The sequence below is a fragment of the Petaurus breviceps genome, unplaced genomic scaffold (assembly GCF_028583685.1).
Source record: "Petaurus breviceps papuanus isolate PSGF00001 unplaced genomic scaffold, PetGlider_PUasm1.0 90702, whole genome shotgun sequence".
NCBI classification, from domain to species: Eukaryota; Metazoa; Chordata; class Mammalia; order Diprotodontia; family Petauridae; genus Petaurus; species Petaurus breviceps.
This window is the reverse complement of record NW_027187317.1, coordinates 4,621,606-4,643,009: the sequence shown is the minus strand read 5'-3', so window position 1 is coordinate 4,643,009 and position 21,404 is coordinate 4,621,606. Positions and strand designations below refer to the sequence as shown.

The 21,404-nt window shown below is 38.2% G+C and overlaps 1 protein-coding gene across 1 annotated transcript in view; it reads left to right on the top strand.

Annotated features, from left to right (window-relative positions):
* RRP15 (ribosomal RNA processing 15 homolog) overlaps positions 1–21,404 on the top strand; it is a 206,054-nt gene that overhangs the window by 121,937 nt on the left and 62,713 nt on the right. Inside the window, exon 2 of the mRNA XM_069066019.1 lies at positions 12,794–12,974. Within this exon, the coding sequence (XP_068922120.1) occupies positions 12,821–12,974 (154 nt within the window). The 5' untranslated portion in view covers positions 12,794–12,820. The remainder of the gene's footprint in view (positions 1–12,793; positions 12,975–21,404) is intronic.

The following is a 21,404-nucleotide window of genomic DNA, read 5'->3' as shown; positions in this document are numbered from 1 at the left end:
AAGCATGAATAACACACTGAAAACATAACCTAAGAAGAGACTGACAAGATAGAAAGCATTCCAGTGCTTACCATATCTCTCTTGACATGATTCTCCTGGGAATATACCAATATTTTTTCCTTCAAAGATTATATTCTACCCAGGACAGCAGAACAAAATTTATCAAAAGTCTGGAATTTCAATTGGCCTTAAAATTTTTAAAGCATAAGATTTTCTTGGAAATTAACTTCAGACCATACTTTTATCATTACCATTATCATAGTTATTACAACTAGACCTCTCAAGGACTGTAAGTACACCAAATGAAAGAGGGGTGAGGGAGAGACACAGATTATAGAAAAGCAGTAAAGGGAGGTAAGGTACCTTGGGGAAAGTGAGGTTGCTAGTTCTTTATTTGATTACTTTTTCTGTCTTATTGAGAGAAAAACTCATTCTATTTTATATGAGAAAGCAGTTCCTAATGAAACAGAACCAAGTAACAATAGAAGAAACTTTAAATCTGTGGCAGTTTCATAACCAAAAACATTCCTTTAATGAGTGGAAGAATGGTGTAGTGGATAGAGAGGACTGTTAGCCTTGGAATCAGAAAGCCTGGGTTCAAGCCATACCTCAAACACATAATAGCTGTATGTTCATAAGTTCCTTAACTGCTCAAGTGTCCTGGGCAACTTTAGAAAATTATAAGTTACAGGCAATGGCTGATTTACATCAGAGGGGGAGTAAGTTCTCTGTACTGATGAAATCAGAGACCCAAATCAAAATAGAACACATACTTTTTTTTTTATTAATTCCTTTGATATTCTTAACCTTTTGTTCTTTCAAATGAATTTTATTACTGTTTTTTACTAAGTAAAATAACTTGAACTACAAAGAATGTTGTAATGGGAATGCAAATTTGGAAGATCTTCCCTGCCCCTAGGCTAAAGTGCACCTGAAACCTGGGGTGGGAGGCTTGTTTTTCAGTAGATACTTTTTGATTGGCCAGTGGGTCAATAAGGTTGTTACATTATCTGAGCCAGGAGAAGGCTATATAAGCTCTGATGTGTAGCTTTGTTTTGGGGGCTCACTTCGAGAAGTGTTCTGTGATTTGATCTGGGTTCTGGGAAGCCGTTGTCCAGAGCCCCCCGGCTTTGAAACCCAGATGTTGTTTGGTATGGATGTAATGGTTGGACAGTTTGGAAATCTGTCTACTTGATCTGTTTCTATCTTGATAATTCTGTCTGTATATTCTGAAGTTCAGGGTGCTGACCTTTTTCCCCTGAATGAGGTAAACGATATATGTTTGACTGATTAAAGTAAGCTTGTTAACCCATTTTGAGTTGCTTTCCTTTATCAAAGCAGATCCAAGAACCTGTGGTGGCAGCAAACCCTGAGGACGCTTGGGGTGCTTGCTGCTACAGATGTATGAAGCAAGATTCTATTTGCATTCAAAGAAAGAACTGATAGATAGAAGTATGTATAGAATGATTTTCCGTACACATACACACATATTTGTATCTAATGGTCATCATCTCTAGAAGAGGTAGGGGGGAGGAAAGAAAAAAGAAAAGAAAAAAGTTGCATAATAATTTTATTATATATTTAAAAGGAAAAGAAAGTTGTATATAATAGATTTACAGTTCCATGTACAAACATCTTTTTTTTTCCTATTATACCATGTTATGGAAATAATGTTTTATTTCTGAAGTTCTGAATAAAATAAATGAAATTTAGAAAAAAACAACATGCAACCCTTCAAGTAAAGTGAAATCTCCCTCCCTCAAATTATAAATAGGATTGGTCTTCTAGAAGCTTTTAAAAGTCTTTGTGAGCAAGTGTGGTGTTTACATCAAAAAAGAAAAAGAAAATAAGCAAGGTAAAAGTTATTTACAGGGAAGAAAAAAATATGCTGAGGAAATTATACAGGGAAAATATTTTTCTTGATTTTATTCTGAAAGGAACAAATAGCAAAATAAAGCAGAATTCTAGTAAAGTGGATAGAGATTTTCCCAATCAAGGAAACTTTTGTTCATATTCAGCTTCTGATACACACTGACTGTGACCTTGACCAAGTCATTTAATTTCTCTGTCCTAAGGAACTGTCTTCAAAACTACTGTGCAAGTTGCAAAGTAGATGGTGACCTGCATTAGTGGAGAAAGAAGTATTCTCACCAAGACTTTCCTCTACCAAAAGAAGCGAGGGAAACGGAGAGGAAAGAGAAAGAGAGGGGCGGGGAAGACAGTTAAAGAGAAAAGAGATGGAGAGGGAGAGGGAGAGAGTTGGTCTCACAATTTACTTTTTATAGACCAGAACAGAGATGGGCAAACTACTGCCTGCAGGTCAAATTCTACCCGCTTCCTGTTTTTATAAGACTCCAACAATGGTATCTATATTTTTATGTACAAAAACAGGCATTCTGCCAGATTTGGCCCCCGGGCAATAGTTTGTCTCCATCTCCCCACCCCCACCTGACCCCTGCTCAGAGAGTGGGCCTGCTTTGATGAAAAGACTGCTACCCAGAGTTCCATTCAGTCATCTTAGAGGCAGTCCCTATCACTGGAGATGTATGTATCCAGTAACCAGGGCTCCCACAGGGCTGGAGAGGTACCCTCTTAGATTCCTCCAAATGTAAATGCATGACTTGTAATCTCATCAGATTGATTAAGGAACTCATCAAATTGACAACCCCCTCCCCACCCTTACATGTGCAAAGGAAAAATCCAGTGCTTTAAGAAATATGAAGAGGAATAAATCTTTTTAAACTGGGAGGGAAGAGGGGTTATCAAGAAAGTCATCAAGGAAGTATAGCACCTGAGGTAGGCCACAAAAATTTTCTAACTGGGTAGCCTATATAGAAGTTACTGTGCAGTGTACTCAAGAAGGAAGAGTCTTACTGGGAATAAAGTGTTTTTCTAAGAGGGCGCTCTCACTATTCTATGGCATTGTATGGCACTCTCACACACCTGGTGTGAGATGGGGTCTTATATACAGAGGAATCTAGGGGTGGTGTAGAGGAGGAGTTTGGGGAGGGTCTTCAGGAGGAGTTAATGAGGTCAATGAGTGATTAAGGATGGGAAGTAGGTGGAGACTACAGACAATGGTGGGTTAGGCCAGTTCAAGTAGGAAGTCTCAATAGACCTGCCTCATCAAATGGGATGATTCAATCAAGAGTCCAAGGGAGGTTCCCAGAGCCTGTACATCAAGGACTCAAGGAGAGCTCAAGGGTTCTCCCAGAGCACATACCCCATCACTATGTGACCCTGGGTAAGTCACTTAACTTCTGTCTGCCTCAGTTTTCTCCTCAGTAAAATGGGGATAACAATAGCACCTGCCCCCTAGGCTTGTGAGGATAAAATGAGATATCTGTAAAGTACTTTGTATATCTTAAAACACTGTATAAATGCCGTTTATTTTCCCAGTGTTTAGTACAATGCCTGGCACATAGTAGGTGCTTCATATGAGCTTGCTGACTAGACAACATTAATACTTATTGCTCTGTAGAAAAGTTGTTACCAGATGATTAGATTTCTTTTCTGGGCATATTGGGAGTTCAGGGAGGACTAGCATAGAGTGTGGGCTTGCTGAATCCTTTCCAGGGCTGCTCATCCACCTTTCACCCAGCTCTCACCTCTGGCTCCAGGAAGCTGTAACATACACAGAAGCCAAAGCTGAGTAAACTGTCTCCACATAGGAGCTAAACCAGTATGAGGGTAACCAACTGGCCTTAATCCTGTTGCTGAGTTAGGGGAATGTCTATCCTAAGCATGCAAAGACTTTCCACAGTTGGGTGGGTAGAGTGAGTAGAGTGTGGAATGCTTAGAGCTTGGTCAGGCATGGAGGATTCCAAGGTCATCTACTTCACCCTGGGCCATCACCAGTCACCTTAACTTTTGTCCTGCTACTGGACTTTAATGACTCAGGAAGAGAGAGTGAAACTGATGACTTTGTGTAACTGCCTCACTTAAATCCAGTTTGCCTTGCAAGTCAAGACATCACCCATGTGTCTTTGGGTCATTGTCCTCTTTGAAAGTGAAGGATGAACAAGGGTACTGAGAGATTAAGTGACTTCCCTCAGGGTTACACAGCCAGTATTTATGAGAGATAGGGATTTCACCTAGGTCTTCCTGACTCCAAGACTACCCTCTCTATTCCTTATAGAACCCATGCTGTCATACGAATTGAGAAAGAATGAAATTCCAGCATATGAATTATCAAGAATCTGGTGGAACAGTGTATAGAGTGTTGGACCTGGAGTCAAGAAGTTGTGAGTTCAAATCCAGCCTCAGTCACTTACTAGCTATGGGACCCTGGGCAAGTCACAATCTCTGTCTACTTCAATTTCATTATCTGTAAAATGGGGTTAATAATAGTATCTACCTACCAGGGCTTTGTAAACCTTAAAATACCATATAAATGTTAGCTATTATTTTTAATAAGTCAATCACAGAACCAACAAGGGATATCGTTTGTCCTTCACTCAGAAAAGCCTTTGCATAAGATAACCATCTTTGCCTGATTCTCCTGCCTGAAGACAGGAGACTAAAACTGATGACCTCTTGAGATCCCTTCCAACTCTCAAAATCTAGCCCTATGGTAAATATGTGAGGTTGGAAAGGCTTATCAAACTACCATAAAGAAGGGATGGTGGTGGTGAATCAATCATGGGTAGCTAAGGAAGATTGTTTTCCCTTAGCACAAATGAGAGTTTGGCTGGATCAAGTGACTCCTCTTTTCTCTTTTGTTTGCGTGATCTTTCTGAAGAGCTGGGCAAATGCAATCATTCTTGATGAATTCTACCTAAGAGACTTTTAAGTCCCAGAGTGAGGTGAGTTTCTAAATGGAAAGGTTTTATGCAAGGTGGAATATGTCTCCTTGATGCATGATAGTACCTATCTCACTAATGTAGGCTCTGAGACCAGGAGTCCAAGAGTAATTTGTTCAAATGAAATAAAGCCTATTAGTCTTGCCAGCATTCATCTGCTCCTTTGCTTAACACCAGCATGATGATGTAATCTGTATCTTTCTTGTTTACAGGAGTGTTTTTCATTTCAAAGAAGCAATAAAACCTAGGGGCTGCGTTAGTTCAAAGGGCACAGTCTGGCCAATGATAACGAGGTTACTACCTGGATTTTAATTATAAAGGAAGCAAGGAAGACCAGAGCCCCATGAAAGAAGTAATGATGAAGACAGAAAAGCTGCTTTCTTAAGGAGTGTTCCGGAAGGACTGAGAGGCTTACTCTATCAAGAATGAAGGCTCCGGGATTCAGGGCTATCCTTATGAAAGGACTAAGACATTTTTTCTCTAAGTTTTATACTTTCCTTGAGAGTACAAAATTACCTTGTCTGTGAGAAAATGACTTTCTGGTGACTTGAGCCTTAATGGATCTCAAAAGCCTTTAGGTGACACACATGAAAGATTATTACAAGCAATTTCTTCTGTCCTAAGGGTTAATATCCAGAGGAGACACAGGACACCATATAGTGTGTCAAAATCCCATAAGCCCTTGTTTCTTTTGAGAAAGGTTATTTGCAGAGTTCAGATCCTAGACAGAATTTGGTTTTCATTTTAATTCCAACATTTTAAAAATTATGTCTCTCAGGAAAAAAAAAAGAGGCACACTATATATTTTAGTCAGATACTTTGAAGTGAATAGGTCTAAGTACTTCATTAAACCTTAAGAGTGCCTGACTTTAGAGAGTGGGGGACAATGGAAATACTCTGGTAACAACCTGATGAGTTTATCTATTTATTGTATAGAATCCTTGATTTTCGAACTTAACTGTAAAGATTATTTAGTTCTAATGCTTTCATTTTGCAAATGAAAACACTGAGGCTCAGAGGTCTTGAATATCTTTTGGAAGATCAGAGAACTAATTAGCGCAGAGCTAGGACTGGAGCCCAGGTCTACCAACACACAAATTACTGGTCTTTTCATGTCAGTCTGAATGATAGTCTCACTACTTCATGGAACTGTACTGTACTCACTTCACTGACAGAAATCACACTATGTTCAGAGTCTTTGAGAGCTAGTATAGTCAAAAACACCCATCAGCCTTTTTATTCTGCACATAGCTTTCTTTGTATATATTTCTTGGCATGTTGTCTCCCCCATTAGGTTGTAAGCTCCTTGAGGGCAGGGTCTGTCTGTCTTTTGTCTCTTTTTGTATCCCCAGCACTTAGCACATGCCTGGCTCATAATAAGCACCTGATGAGCGGTCCTTGATCGATGGTTGATTTATCCTGTGACCAATCCAAAAGTAGATTCTCTGAATTGATTTTGGGCTAGTTTTCAGGTGACAAACCTACAGGCTGTCGCAGTGTTTTCCAGCTTTGTAGAACCTGCCTGAATTTGTCCTCCCCTAGATGAGCCTCTCAGAACCCACAGAGCCCTCCCTTCTATTATGTGTCTTCAGAAGAGGACTTTAGAGGAAGAGGTGAAAATAGTATGCAAGGAATTAGAAAGAAGCATCAGAAGAACAAGTGGGAAGCACTGTAGCTATATGGTGGGAAAAACCCTGAATCTGGAGTCAGAGAATCTGGGTTCAGCTTCCAGCTCTGTCATTTACTTCTGCATGACTTTGGGCAAGTCACTTAATGATTCTATGAACCTCAATTTCTCATCTATAAAATAAGAGAATTTGGTTAGATGACCTTTAAAGTCTCTCTCACCTCTAAGATCTGTGGTCAGTGAGGTCTTTACTGTTCTCCCCTTCTAGTTAATTGTGAACAAATGTTCTGCCTTGCTTCCCCCAAATTCTTATTGGGGCCCTAACCTTTCTTGAGGTTTTCCCTGAATCTTTGCTGCTTCAATAGGGATAAATAGCTTAGGTTCATTTTTTTTTAGCTTACCTTACTATTCTCATTTGCCAAAGAGCTATTGCATTGTGTTGTGTTGTATTGTATCGTATTGCACTTCTTAGTGAAATAAGACCTAAGTGCATCGAGGCTTTCTGATGAATATTACTATAGAAGCAATATTGCTATTCATAAGTTTCCAACTTCTATTGAACAGAACTCTGGGTTCTAAATCAACCTTTTTTTTTTTTCCTTAAAAGACAATCAATTTTTCCTTTTATTGATTTTCTTTCTTAAGTTGTTCAGTTATTGCCTTCTCATTTATTTATGTTATTACTAGTATTTGGACTGTGCTGTTTCAGTAACTTGCTTAAAGGTTTTCAAGTCTAATTTTTAAATGTTAGGAGCTTTCTAATCAGAAAAAAAAGCCCAATATGTCTCATCCCACTCCTGTCAGTTATAGCTACAATTCTAATTTCTCTGTACTTCAGAATCCCTAATGAGAAGATTCCATATCCTTAAGTTTATAAGTGCTACAAAGACATGTTTGTATTTTGTTTTTCTGCATGGTTTAAAATCAAGTTCAAGAAACTATTAGGTGCTAACCTATTGTTTTCAAGGCACTCTGTTGGATGTTGAGGCTACATAGAGACTCCCAAACATAGTCCTTACTCTTAAGGAGCTTATGTTATGATGAAGAGACCAACATGTGCACAGATGAGTAAATACAAGGTTATCTGAGAAGGGAGAGAGCACCATTAACTGGAAGCAGGAAGTATGGACCAGGAAGGCTTCATGGAAGAAATGGTATCTGAACTGAGCCTTGAATAAAGATAAATATTCTGATAATCTTTGGGGAAAAGTGAGTGTGGTAATGGTATACAAGAAAAGAGTTATGATTTCATTAGTGTAGAAAGCCCAATGATGAGGAAATTTTGTCCACTTATGTAGAGGAACCATGGCTCTCCTATTTATAGTCTTAAGAGTTTTTTTTTTTATTTTTAGCAATTGGGGCTAAGTAATTTGCTCAAGGTTACATGGCTGGTTATTTCTGGGTGTGGTGCTAAGTATCTGAGCCCAGATTTGATCCCCAGGTCATCCCGACACCAGAGTCAGTGCTCTTACTCGCTGAGCCACCTGGCTGCCCCTAAGCAATTGGGGTTAAGTAACTTGCTCAAGGTTACACAGTCAGGTGTTTCTGGGTGGGTGCTAAGTGTCTGAGCCCAGATTCGATCCCCAGGTCATCCCGACACTGGAGCCAGTGCTCTTACTCGCTGTGCTACCTGGCCGCCTCAGTCTTTAGAGTTTCTTTTGGTCTTCCTTGGTTGGTTGTTATCCTTTGTGTTCATAGAGGACCAAAATGACATCACTATGTTGGGAGTCAAGGTTGAGTATGTCTGACTGTGGTTGATCAGACCAATATGAAGTTGGAAGGTGGGGCACAAATAGTGCATATGAATATTTGGAGTGGAGATGTCTCTAAATTTACACATGTCACTTTTCTTTTGAGCTACTACAATTCTGTTTTGCTCAAAGAAGCATAGTGCCTTCTTTGATACAGGCATGCTATACTTGTGGTCCTGTGTCAGTGCCTCTTATGTCTCACAATCAATTCCAAAGTTCTTCAGAGAGACTTTGAGAGTGTCCTTGTATTGTTTTTTCTGACCTCCATGTGAGTGCTTTTCTTGTTGAGTCCTTCAGGCAACTATACATTTGGTATTTTAATAACACGGTGAGCCCATCTGAGTTATGTTCTCTATAGTAGAGTTTGAATGCTTGGCAAATGAGTTGAGTAAGGACATCACTGTCTAGTACCTTATCTTGCCAGACTACACACATATACACACGTGCACACACATGCACACGCACACACACAAACATACACATGTAATTATATAGACTATATATTGTCAACCTTATAAAAGTTTGGTTAAGGGAGAAAAACAAATAGTAATATGCAGTTATTTCATTTTATTCCCTTAAAACTAGAGAACTTGTACAAGGAGACAGACTAGGTCTGCTTACTGAACAAAAGACTGAGAAAGCTTAAATACCTTTTAGGACCATCCCAATTCAGGGTGACTGTGTCACACAAATTTTTTATCTCCATATGTTACTATCCATATCATTAGAAAGGAAGTTTCTTGGTTGTAAATGCAAATTAAGAAGATGACAAATGGATCAGGGTCCATTTGCAATTTATGGTCACAGGATGTCTGTTTTCCTCCCATATGGAGTATGTCCCAAGATAATGGGAATCTCACCTCCAGCCTTATCTGGTCTCTGAAGTTGCCCACACAGAAAAAGGCCTTTTTAAAGGAAGCCAAAGCAGACTCTGGCCAAAAATACGATATTTAATGATTATCAATATGTATAACTATAAAGTTATATAGACTATAGACTTATAGCCTGTAGAGTGTTTTGGATCACAAAGTAAACTTGCCCAGGGTCATGTAATCAGTGTCTGTCAGAGGCAGGACTTGAACCCAACACAATTCCAATAAGAATAATTCATATTTCTCCGACTCCTTGACAGCACAGTCTCCTCCTCCTCCTCCTTCTTCTTCTTTCTTTCTTTTTATCCCCATCACTTAGCAAAACATCATAGGTACCTATTAAATGCTTATCAACTTGTCTTGATTTCCTCACAGCAACTAATATTATTTCTATTTTTACAGATGAGTAAACTGTAGTCTCAAGTAAATGACTTGACCATGATTATATAGCTGATCAGTAACAGAAGTGGTGCTAACCAACACTGTGGTGATTTTATGAATCTGATTTGACATTCTTTTTAAAAACATTTTCTTCCCCCTCAATTACATTTTTAAACAATTTTTAACACTTTCTAAAGTTTTGAGCTCCAAATTCTATTCCTTCCTCTCCTTCGCCATCCTTGAATTGGTAAGCAATTTGATATGTCATATGTGTATGATCATGTAAAACATTTCCATATTAGTCATTTTGTACAAGAAGACCTGAATATCAACAAAAGAAAGAAGGAAAGAAAGAGAAAAAATAGTATGCTTCTGTCTATATTCATATAATATCAGTTCTTTCTCTGGAGATGGATATCATGTTTCATCCTGAGTCTTTTGGAATTGTCTTGGATCATTGCATTGGTGAGAATAGCTGAGTCATTCACAATTCTTCATTGTACAATATTAATGTAACTGGGTATAATGCTCTCCTAGTTCTGCTCACTTCACTTGGCATCAGTTCATGCAAGTCTTTCCATGTTTTTCTGAAATTATCCTGTTTATTTCTTATAGCACAGAAATATTCTATCACAATCAATAAACTACAACTTGTTGAGCCATTCCCCAATTGAAGAGCATCCTTTCAATGTCCAATTCTTAGCTACTATAAAAAGAGCTGCTATAACTACTTTTATACACATAAGTTCTTTTCTTTTTTTAAAAAAATCTCTTTCAGATATAGACCTAACAGTTTTATTACTGGATCAAAGGGTATTCACAATTTTATAGCTCTTTGGGTATAGTTCCAAATTGCTCTCCAGTATCATTAGATCAGTTCACAACTCCACTAACAATGCAGTAATGTCCCAGTTTTCCCACATCCCCTCCAACATTGAACATTTTCATTTTTCGTCATATTGGCCAATCTGATAACTGTGAGGACATAACTCTAGAGTCGTTTTAATTTACATTTCTCTAATCAATAGTGATTTAGAACATTTTTTTCATATAACTAGAGGTAGCTTTCATTTCTTTGTCTAAAAACTGCCTGTTCATTTCCTTTCACCATTTATCGATTGTGGAATTACATGTATTCCTACACATTTGACTCGGTTCTCCATATATATGAGAAATGAGACCTTTGTGGCAAAAATTCCCCCCCAGTTTTCTGCTTTCTTATAATTTTGGTCGAACAGGTTTAGTTTGTGCAAAACCTTTTTTTTAATTTTATGTAATCAAAATTATTTTATGTTTTGTAATTCTTTCTGTATCTTGTTTGGTCCTAAATTCTTCCCTTATCTATTGATCTGACAGGTAAACTATTTCATGCTCTTTTTATTTGCTTATAGTTTCACCCTTTATGTTTAATGGATGATTTATTATTCTTGATGAGACCTAGAAGACTCACTTTAAATACTATACATTTTAAATACTGGGGAAAAAAAAAACAATATTCTATATCCACTAGATTCTCAAGATTAATTAATGTTTCTTCAACTGAATGCTTGGAAAGACAGGCACAATCTTTATTTTTTTTAATCAGTAAGAACCAAGAAAGAAATTGTTTATTAGTTATTTAATGTGTCTGTACTGATGATTCATTGTCTCAACAACTAGTTCATAAATTTCTGGGCAGAAAATCCTTACAACAGGATTTTAATAAAAGCTTGTTGGATAAATAAAACCTACTTTAAAAAAAAGACTAAGTTATACTGTCTTTCCACTGTTTCTCCTCAACCTTCCATTTTTCAGACCTCCTCCTAAGCTTCAAACCACCATTGGAGAAAGTCATTCATTTCATCTAGGCAGGTAGGTAGATAGAATGCTAGATTTGGAGTTAGGAAGAACCAAGTTCAAATCAGACCCAATGCTCTTTTACAAGATATGTAATGCTAAGCAAGTCACTTAACTCTGCCTGCCTCAGTTTCCTCACCTGTAAAATAGGTTTCCTCATTAATAGCATCTATCTTAAAGAAGTACTATGAGGATCAACCATTGTAACATATTTTGCAAACCTTACAGTGATACATGAATGCTACATAAGTATGATTATGGGGGGTAGAGAAGATGCAATGAGAAGTGACCAAATGTAATAAGGAGATGGAAGAAAAAAAAAGATGAGAGACTAAGGTATATAAGCAGAGAATGGAGGGAGAAGAAATGAGAATGGAGTGCAGAAAGGAGGAGAGGAGAAGGGATAAGAAGTCACCAAGTGGACATAGAGAAGATGAAAGATGAGGAAAGGAAAAGTAGGATAATAATAACCACGATAATAATAGCTAGAATTTATATAGCACTTTACGATGTGCAAAGCCCTTTGTATCTCAATGCAATAAATGCTAAGTCAAGATGGTAGAGAGAAGGGAGCTGAGAAGAAAGAGTCATTCAAAAAGCATTTATTAAGTACTTGCTATGAGCAAGGCATTATATAGCTTATACTCTAATGGTGGAGAAAATAGGCAAATAACTCTATACTTACAAGATTGTGTAAATGGGAAGGCACTAGAAGACTTCTTCATTCCCTCCTAAAGTCAGTGCCTCCCCTCTGTTGATTATTTGCCATTTAAATCTTATTTGTTGCCTCCCCCTTTAGACTGTGGTTTCCTTGAAAGCAGAGCCAGGTTTTTCTTTTCTTTTCTTTCTTTCTTTGTATCCCAGCCCTCAGCACAGAGCTTAGCATCTTTAGTCAGTACTCAAGAAATATTTATTAATCTTTATATTCATTAAGAATTTATATTTATTAAGAACCTACTATGTGCCACGCAAAGTGCTAAGCACTGAGGATGCAATTATGAAAATGACATTTCTTGCCCTCGTGGGGCTTACAATCCAATGTGGGAAGACGACACACAAAGGAAAGCTGAAAAGTGGTGGGATGTTTAGGGGAGTCCAAAAAAGTCAAAATAATTAATAGATACATTTTAATTGCTTTATAAATTATAATTAATAAGCGATAGTTGACTGGGGGAAGGGAAGAGGAGGGGAAAGGTCTCTAACATTAGAGACAAGTAGAGTAATTGGTGAGAAGGTAAGACGAGGCATAAAAGGAGAAAGAAGAGAAGGTATAATTTGGTGGAATGAAAGATCAGCTTGGGGATAGGGACGAGAACACGGGAAAGCAGAGGACATAGCCTTGTTTAGCCTCCTAGACCCTTATAGAGTAAAAACAGTCTCGGGTGAGAAAGTGGATACTGTGCGCAGCCGCACTTTTCCCCTTTTCTCACCGTCCCTCCGGAACCCAAATCCCAGAACCTAAGACTCCACAGTGTCCGGAAATAGAAATTGAAGGCACTCACTTCCGTTGAGGGAGGCGAATTCAGAGGGAACTTCCGCTTGGGCAAAAAAATGGCGGCGACCGTTTCAGACTCACGTGTAGGCATCGGGAAGAAGCAGAAAAAGTTACGAAAGAGGAAAAGGATGAAGATGATGGAGGCGGATTTGTCGTCGGAGTCGGAGCCCGAGCCAGAGCAGAAGGAAGACAGTCTCCGCGACCGCCGCGGTAACGGGCTGGAGGCCTGGAAGGCTTCGGGGGCTGGGGAAAAGCGCCCGAAAGGAAACTGTCCGGGGGTCTCGGGTTTGGAGACCCCGGGAGGTGGTGCAAGGGAAGTGGGGGCGACCGCGTGGCTGGTATCCCTACCCCTTGGGTGGGGAGAGGAAAGAGGGGAGTGAAGAAAAGAAAAGGGGGAACTAAGAAGAGAGAAAGGGGAGGGTGGCCCCGTGTGATGGCCCGGAGATTCCAGCCCTGCGAGCGCCCAGGGGTCTGGAGGAAATGGCCAGAACCTCCCAGTTATTTCGACAGCCAGGGTAGTTGGACCGCAGTGGACAAAGTGCTAGACCTGGCATAGGGAAGATCTGAGTTCAAATGCAACCTCAGACGCTTACTAGCTGGGTCACCCTGGGGGTTCTTGTCTTTAAAAATGGGGATTAATAATAATAGCTCCCGTGCCTGGAATGCAATCTTACTCCTATCTCGCAGAGTAGCTGTTTTTAAGATGCTGCTCAGGCATTATCTTCTGCTTGCAGTCCTTCTTGATTTCTCTCCAACTGCCTGTTCCTTTTTCCCCCCCAAACTATTTTGCATTTAATTGTTTTGTATGTATTCATATAACTGGATTATGTTTTTTTTTTTTTTTTTTTTTTTTTTTTTTTTTTTTGCAAGGGGGAAGGCAGGGCAATTGGGGTTAAGTACTTGCCCAAGGTTACAGGGGTAGTAAGTGTTAAATGTACGAGGTCGTATTTGAACTCAGGTCCTCCTGACTCCAGGGCCCGTGCTCTATTCACTGCACCGCCTAGCTGCCCCCAACTGGATTACATTTTAATGGGAATGGGAACATATAAAACTATATTTAACATAGATATTGTTTTGTATGTTCTCACCCCCTTGTGCATTAGAATGTAATCCGGTAGATATTGTTTCATTCTGAGGAGATGGTAAGCACTTTTCTTACACAGTGCCTGGACCATATGGATACATAATAAATACTTGTTGAATGGTAATATGTATAAGTACTTTGAAAACTTTTAAGCACTCTATAAACGTTAGTGGTTGTTATTATTAGCTACCGCACAGAAGTTTTGGGGGAGATATCAAGGATTACCAAAACGAATAAATACTACTTTTAATAACTTATATGTAGGGAAGGATGAAAGAGCCACGGAAAAGGTTTGGGAGACCAAACAAACTTGTGTACACACACATATCCGAATACACTTGCTCATAGAATTGTCTTATTTGCTCATTTATACACTTGAGGTATAAGTGTGACTTTTCTGTTATGTGTCTTACCTGAATGTTATATGTAATGCTCATTTATATGCTTTTTTTTAATATGGAAAATGGGTCAGTGTTTTTATTATTCCCCCCCCCCCCCCTTTTTTTTAACAAATGAGGAAACCAAATCTGAGAGGTTAAGTTATTTGCCCAGGGTCACATCATAAGTGTCTGGGATAGAATTTGAACTTGTGTCTTTCTGGCTCCAAGCTTAGTACTTTTAACCCATTATGCCACATAATTGCCTATACTAGGGATTATGAAGATTAAAGAAACTTTAAAGTCTTCTGGGAGAAATTCACTTCAATACAGAAAGCATTTACTAAATACCTAATGTATATTGAACAGTGTGTGTAGGGGAAAGGATCCAAAATGTAGGTGACTGAATAAATGAAAAAGCATTTATTATATGCTTACTTCAAAGGAGCACTGTGCTAAGCACTGGGAATACAAATAGCAAGAGCAAAGGCAGTCCTTTCCTTCGAGGAGTTTACTTTCGAATGGGTTAGACAATGCAGATAAGCAAAAAGAAGTGGGAAGCAAAGCCACTTTGGTCTGGAAAGTTATCCCTTTACCAGAGTATATGACAAACCCCATCTCGCTACAGTGTCAGGAGTTGATTTCATCATCTTTGTGTTTATAGAAAGGAGGCAAGTAAGTCACAGGAAGAGGGGTATGTGAACGAGGTAGTTGTCCAGTAGTGGTTGGGGGACAAGACTGCAGACCTCTCACTCAACATGTACATAGTAGAAGTATGTTCTCCACATGCAGTTCCCAAATTTTGTTGTTCTTATCACCACATTTCTTATACATATGTACTCTTTACTAACATAGCCAGCACTCTTCAGGCCCTTATCACTTCTTTCCTGGACTATTTCAGTAGCTTCCTAATTGGTCTTTCTGTCCCAGTGCAATCCCATCTTTCATATAGTTGTCAAAAAGCACAAATTGGACTGTTACTCCCTTATTTAAGCTACAATTAACTCCAGAATCAATGATTAGGAGCTCCTTCCCTGTATGGAAAGCATTTTTTGGTTTTCTTTTTTATTAAATTATTTATTTTTAGTTTTCAACATTTACTTCCATAAGTTTTAAATTTTCTCCCCCTCCTTCCCTGCTCCTTCCTCAAGAGAGCTTGCAATATGATATTGACTCTATACATACCTTCCTGTTAAACACATTTTCACATTAGTCATGTTGCATAGAAGAATTATAACGAATAGGAACAACCATGAGAAAAAAAAACCCCAACAAAATGAAGCAAAAAAAAAAAAGGAAATAGTCTCCTTTGTTCCACATTCTAACTCCATAGTTCTTTCTCTGGATGTGACTGGCATTTTTCATCACGTGCCCTTTGGAATTGTTTTAGGTCCTTGCATTGCTGAGAAGGGCTAAGTCTTATCAAAATCAGCCCTTGAACACTGGCTGTTACTGTGTACAGTGTTCTTCTGGTTCTGCTCCCCTCACTCAGCATTAGTTCATACACGTCTTTTTCAGTTTTCTCTGAAGTCCGCCTGTTTATCATTTCTTATAGGACAATGGTATTCCATTATATTCATATACCACAGCTTGTTTAGTCATTCCCTAATTGATGGGCACCCCCTTGATTTCCCGTTCTTGGCCACCACAAAAAGAGCTGCTATAAATATTTTTGTACATGTGAGTCCTTTTCCCATTTTTTTTTTTTATCTCTTTGGGATACAGCCCTGGAAGTAGTATAGCTAGGTCAAAACGGATGCACATTTTTATAGCCCTTTGGGCATAGTTCCAAATTGCTCATAGCATTTATTAAACAACTTTTGAGTGCAAAGCACTTTGCTAAGCTTGAGAAATGCAAAATAAGATGGTCACTTCTTTCAAGGATCCCACATTCAAATCCATTAGGGTGCACTAGCAAGTCAGATGATAAAACATCTTCATTTAGGCCATTCAGTAAAATCATATTTGTTTAGTTTTTAAAGTGCTTTAAACCTGACTAAATGTTCGGCTTTGTTAGACATTACTGCCTTTCACCTTTTGCTGTTCCTGACCTGATACTCCGACTGCTGTCTTTGTACGAGTTACCTATCTCCTGGTACCTGTAATGTACTCCCTCCTCATTGAGCCTTTTGGAATCTCTGACCTCCCTCAAGACTTGAAGTGACAACTTCGTTTATGACATCTTTTCTGGTCTAATTATCTTCCCCACTCCTACCTACCCTAGACTAGTGCCTTCCCTTTCCTAAAAGTATATATTTTATATCTTTATGTGTTTAGACACGTGTGCATATTGCCTACTTCCCTTAGTAAGTTTTCAGTTGCTAGACTTATACCCTACAGAGGTCAGTGACAAAAAGAAAACCCTTATATATACCAGAATATTTATAGCAGCACTTTTTATGCTTTGTGGCAAAGAACTGGAAACAAAGTAGTTGCCTGTTGTTTGGGGAGTATCTAAACAAGTTGTGGTATGTGAATGTAATGACATGTGACACTGCTGTAAGAAAGGGTAAATATGAATACAGAAGATGGACAGAACAGGTGTGGAGTAAATTAGGCAGAACCAGTAAAACTGCATGAACAGTGACTATTTAATAATGTAAATAGAAAGAGCCATAAAGCATTCAAAACTGAATGACCTCCAAAGCAGAAATGAGGTGGCACTTTCTGTTTCTTTAGCGATGGGAGGATGATTTGGGGTGGAACACTGCCTGTGATGTCAGATCTTTTCAGCATATTGATTAGTTTCTTTTTAAAAACAATTCTTTATTATAAGAAAAGATTCTCTGGGAGTGGGTGGAGGAGGGAAATGCAGATGATATAAAACAAAAAATTTGGATAACATTTATTTTAAAAAAATGTAACCTGTTTGAGGGCAAGGAACTATTTCACTTTTGTCTTTGTATCTGCAGATCCTAACTGTGCCTGGCACATAATTGGTGTTAAGTATTTGATTGATTGAGTATTTCTATTATTATTTGTGAACTTAGACAAATATTTAATTTCTCATTTGGTTTCCTTATTTAAATTATAAGAAGAATGTGAATCGAGTATTTATATGTTGTACCTGAGTGTTATGAGTAATGCTCATTTATATGCATTTTTTTAATGTAGAGAATAGACAAATTACCTAGAATTTAAAAAAAAATTAATGAAAAGGAAAACAAAATAGCTTTTTATTGTATTTCAATTTTAGTTCATGCCAGATGTTGAGTTTGGAACTATTGAAATCTAGCTTGCTGTTATTTTTTAGTTTTCTGACTCCATCTTCTGATCTCTTTATTCTCCTGTGAAATTTTTGTCAAACATTTTTTGAGAATAAGAGGAGTTTGTTAAAGCTGGTTGTATAGGAGACCCTGAGTTCTTGAAGCTAATTTTTTACCCCAGTAGACTTCAAGGTCTGGCAAGTCCAACCAAGCTGGAAAATTTTCAAGTACAGGCCCAGTGATGGACTGTATTTCTGTTTTTCCAGGACCAGCCTAGCTAAATTTGAAGAGGCTTATCATCAGGTTGACTGGAGAGTGATAAATTTTTCAACCACACCAACTCTTGAAGACATCTGCTAAGTTGTATTGAGCTTGCAATTTGTGTTGCTAGAGGGAGTACTACATTGACAAAACCTCGAATACTCGAAATGTTGAAGTAAGAAGAGGTGGCAGAGGTGAGGCTTCTCCCCCTCCCTCCATCCTCCCCACTGGACAAAATTTACAACTAAGACATGTTTAAGGTCTTTAGATAAAATGGGTAAACCATGAATCTGTTTGAGGATCAAAACCTCAGCTCATTAAGAATTACACCAAACTCCATTTTTGTCCTAAAATGCCTTCTGATGTTTTATCCTTCAGTCTTTTCTGACCCTATTCTACTATTAGCGGACATCAGTACTTATCTCATTAGCATGACTGACTAGATTTTATTTTATTTTTTGCGTTTGATATTTTTCCCTTCTGTCATGGACCCTATCTTTTGAGTTGGGATTCTTTCTTGCCATGTTTCAACAAATGGCATGTAACCCTTCTTTAGAATTTTTTTTTTAAGCTTAATAGGTATACACTATAGCAAAGAGAATAATTTATATGTTATAAAGATAAGTAATTCTGGTGTCATGCCAATTATAGGAAACTAGGCCTTTTTTTGTTTCTTAAGTTCCATTTCTTCAGTTCTAGAACTTTTCCATGGTCAGTCAGTTCATTCCTGTCTGGGTTAGACGTTAATTCAGTTTAAATTTTGTTTCTGATTGATTCACTTTGGCAGTTATTATCTCCCCTGCCCTAGCTTTGAGAGTCTATTACCTTCAGTATGTACCCTGATATCTTTCTGGCTATCCTGTAGTGTTACCCTGGGAAAAATATAATTGATATATGTGTATGTGTCTTTATATCTCTCTTCTCTGTCTGTTTATGATAGTTGCTCTATCTAGACAGAGTGCCAGACAGATTTGGAGTGAGGAAGGTCTAGACTCAAATTTGACCTTTGACCTCAGAACCTCAGTTTCTTTTGTCTGTAAAAATGAAGAAAATAATACTAGTAGGACTAACTCACAAGGTTGTTCTAGAGAAAGAAAGTACATACATTTAAAGGTAAACACTTTACATATATTATCTTTTATGAGCTTTACTACTCTTTGAGTTGGTAGTACTGGTATTATTATCATCCCTGTTTTTAAGGAGAAACTGAGGCTCAGAGTCAATAAATATCAAGAGGTAGGATTTGAACCCAGGTATGCTTTATTCCAGTCCGGCATTCTATCTATTGAACCATACTTTTACTTTTGCTGTTTGTCCTCCTAAGAATTTGTAATGTTACTGGGATTATTATATCTTCCCCATCCCTCAGTAGGCCTCACATGGAGCCCATTACGGGGAAGCTTGCTTAGGGTAGGCTTGCTTGTAGGAAGGCTTTCACAGCTTTTGTTAATTTCTAATTAGGCACTGAGTCATGAGGGATGTGATGCCCTCTTTCTCTAAAAAGTGTATTTATACTTTGAGGTTAGCATTTAGCTTTGAGGCTCACTCAGTAGAAGAATGTTCTTGTCATTTGACCAGATGGGACTTAGGGTAGCCATTAAGGAGCACCCCCCCCACACACACACTTTGAAAAACCCACATGTTGGTGCTTCTCTATGTTATAGTAACTATGTATGTATTGCCTTGATTAGACAGTTGGATCTGTCTGTTGATCTGTGCTAATTTCTGAGACAGTAAAAGCTCTGCCTGTTGGTCTTTATTTCTCAGCTTATATTTTCTCTTTTTTTGTTGTTTGGATTTTTGTGAAGTTCAGGGTGCTGATTTTTCCCCCTGAGCTAATGAATGTAATTAAAAAAGATTGTTGACCCCTTGATCTCTTTCCTAGTAAAGCAAATCTAAGAACCTGTGCTAGCAGCTGTCTTGGGTATGCCAGTGTGGTTGCTGCTACAAAATTCTATTATTGTATGAAGACCAAAGAAGTAAGCCTAGGTGATCTTCTCATGGAGATGTAATGAACATTTTTTAAGCACCTAGTAAGAGTAGGGTTAGTTCTGTACACTTTTTGGTGCTGGATGTCATATGAAGATGTATAGTTTTAAGGAAATTGTAATGCTTGGAAGAACACTTGGAAATTGCTTCTGGGCATTCTTGGTGAAGTTACCTTCTCTACCTGTGTTGTCCTGGACTTCAAAAACCCTGCTTTTGGAGCCATGTGACTGTAGACCCAAAATGTCTAAAACAAAACTTTTGATATCTTTTTTTTTTAATATTTATTTATTTTGGTTTTCACAAGATTTTTTCCCACAAGATTTTGAGTTCCAAATATTATCCCCATCTCTTCCGTACCCTCCACCCCAAGATGGCAAGCATACTGATTACTCCTTTGCCCAGTCTTCTCTCTCTTCTGTCCCCCACTATTGCCTTCGTATCCCCTTTCCCCTTACTTTCTTATAGGGCAAGATGAATTTCTGTACCCCATTGCCTGTATATCTTATTTCCCAGTTACATGTAGAAACAATTTAACATTTGTTTTTAAAACTTTTGAGTTCCATATTCACTACCTTCTTCCCTCCTCATCTATCTCCATTGAGAAGACAAGTAATTCAATATACATGTGTAGTTATGTAAAACATTTCCATAGTAGCCATATTGTGAAAGACTAACTGTATTTTCCTCCATCCTATGCTGCCTTCCATTTATTCTATTTTTCTCCTTTGATACTGTCCCTTTCCAAAGTATTTGCTTCTGACTACCCCCTCCCCCAGTCTGTACTCCCTTTTATCATCTCCCCCCCCCCCCCCCCACGTTATCCCTTTCCCTTCCTACTTTCCTGTAGGGTAAGATATCCAAAATTGAGTGTGTGTTATTTCTTCTTTAAGCCAAATCTAGTGAGAATAAGGTTCACTCATTCCCTTTCACTTCCCTGTTTTTCCCCTCCATTGTAATAGCTTTCTCTTACCTCTGTTACGTGAGATAATTTATCCTATTCTATCTTTCCCATTCTCTTCCCAATATATTCCTCTCTCAACCCATAATTTTATTTTTTAGGTATCATTCCTTCATATTCAACTCACCCTGTGCCCTCTGTCTATGTATACTTATACATATATACATATCCCTTTAACTATCCTAATTCTGAAAAAAGTCTAATGAGTTACAATATCGTCTTTACATGTAGGAATGCAAACAGGTCAGCTTTAATAAGTTCCTTATGATTTCTCTTTCCTGTTTACTTTTACATGCTTCTCTTGATTTTTGCATTTGAAAGTCAAATTTTCTGTTCACCTCTAGTCTTTTCATCAAGAATGCTTGAAAGTCTTCTATTTCATTGAATGACCTTATTTTCCCCTGAAGTATTATACTCAGTTTTCCTGGGCAGGTGATTCTTGGTTTTAATCTTATCTCCTTTGACCTCTGGAATATCGAATTCCAAATCCTTGGATCCCTTAATGTAGAAACTGCTAGATCTTGTGTTATTCTGATTGTGTTTCCACAGTACTCGAATTGTTTCTTCCTGACTGCTTGTAATATTTTCTCCTTGACCTGGGAACTCTGGAATTTGGCTGTCATATTCCTAGGAGTTTTCTTTTGGGCATCTTTTTTCTTTTCTTCTCTTCTCTTCTCTTCTCTTCTCTTCTCTTCTCTTCTCTTCTCTTCTCTTCTCTTCTCTTCTCTTCTCTTCTCTTCTCTTCTCTTCTCTTCTCTTCTCTTC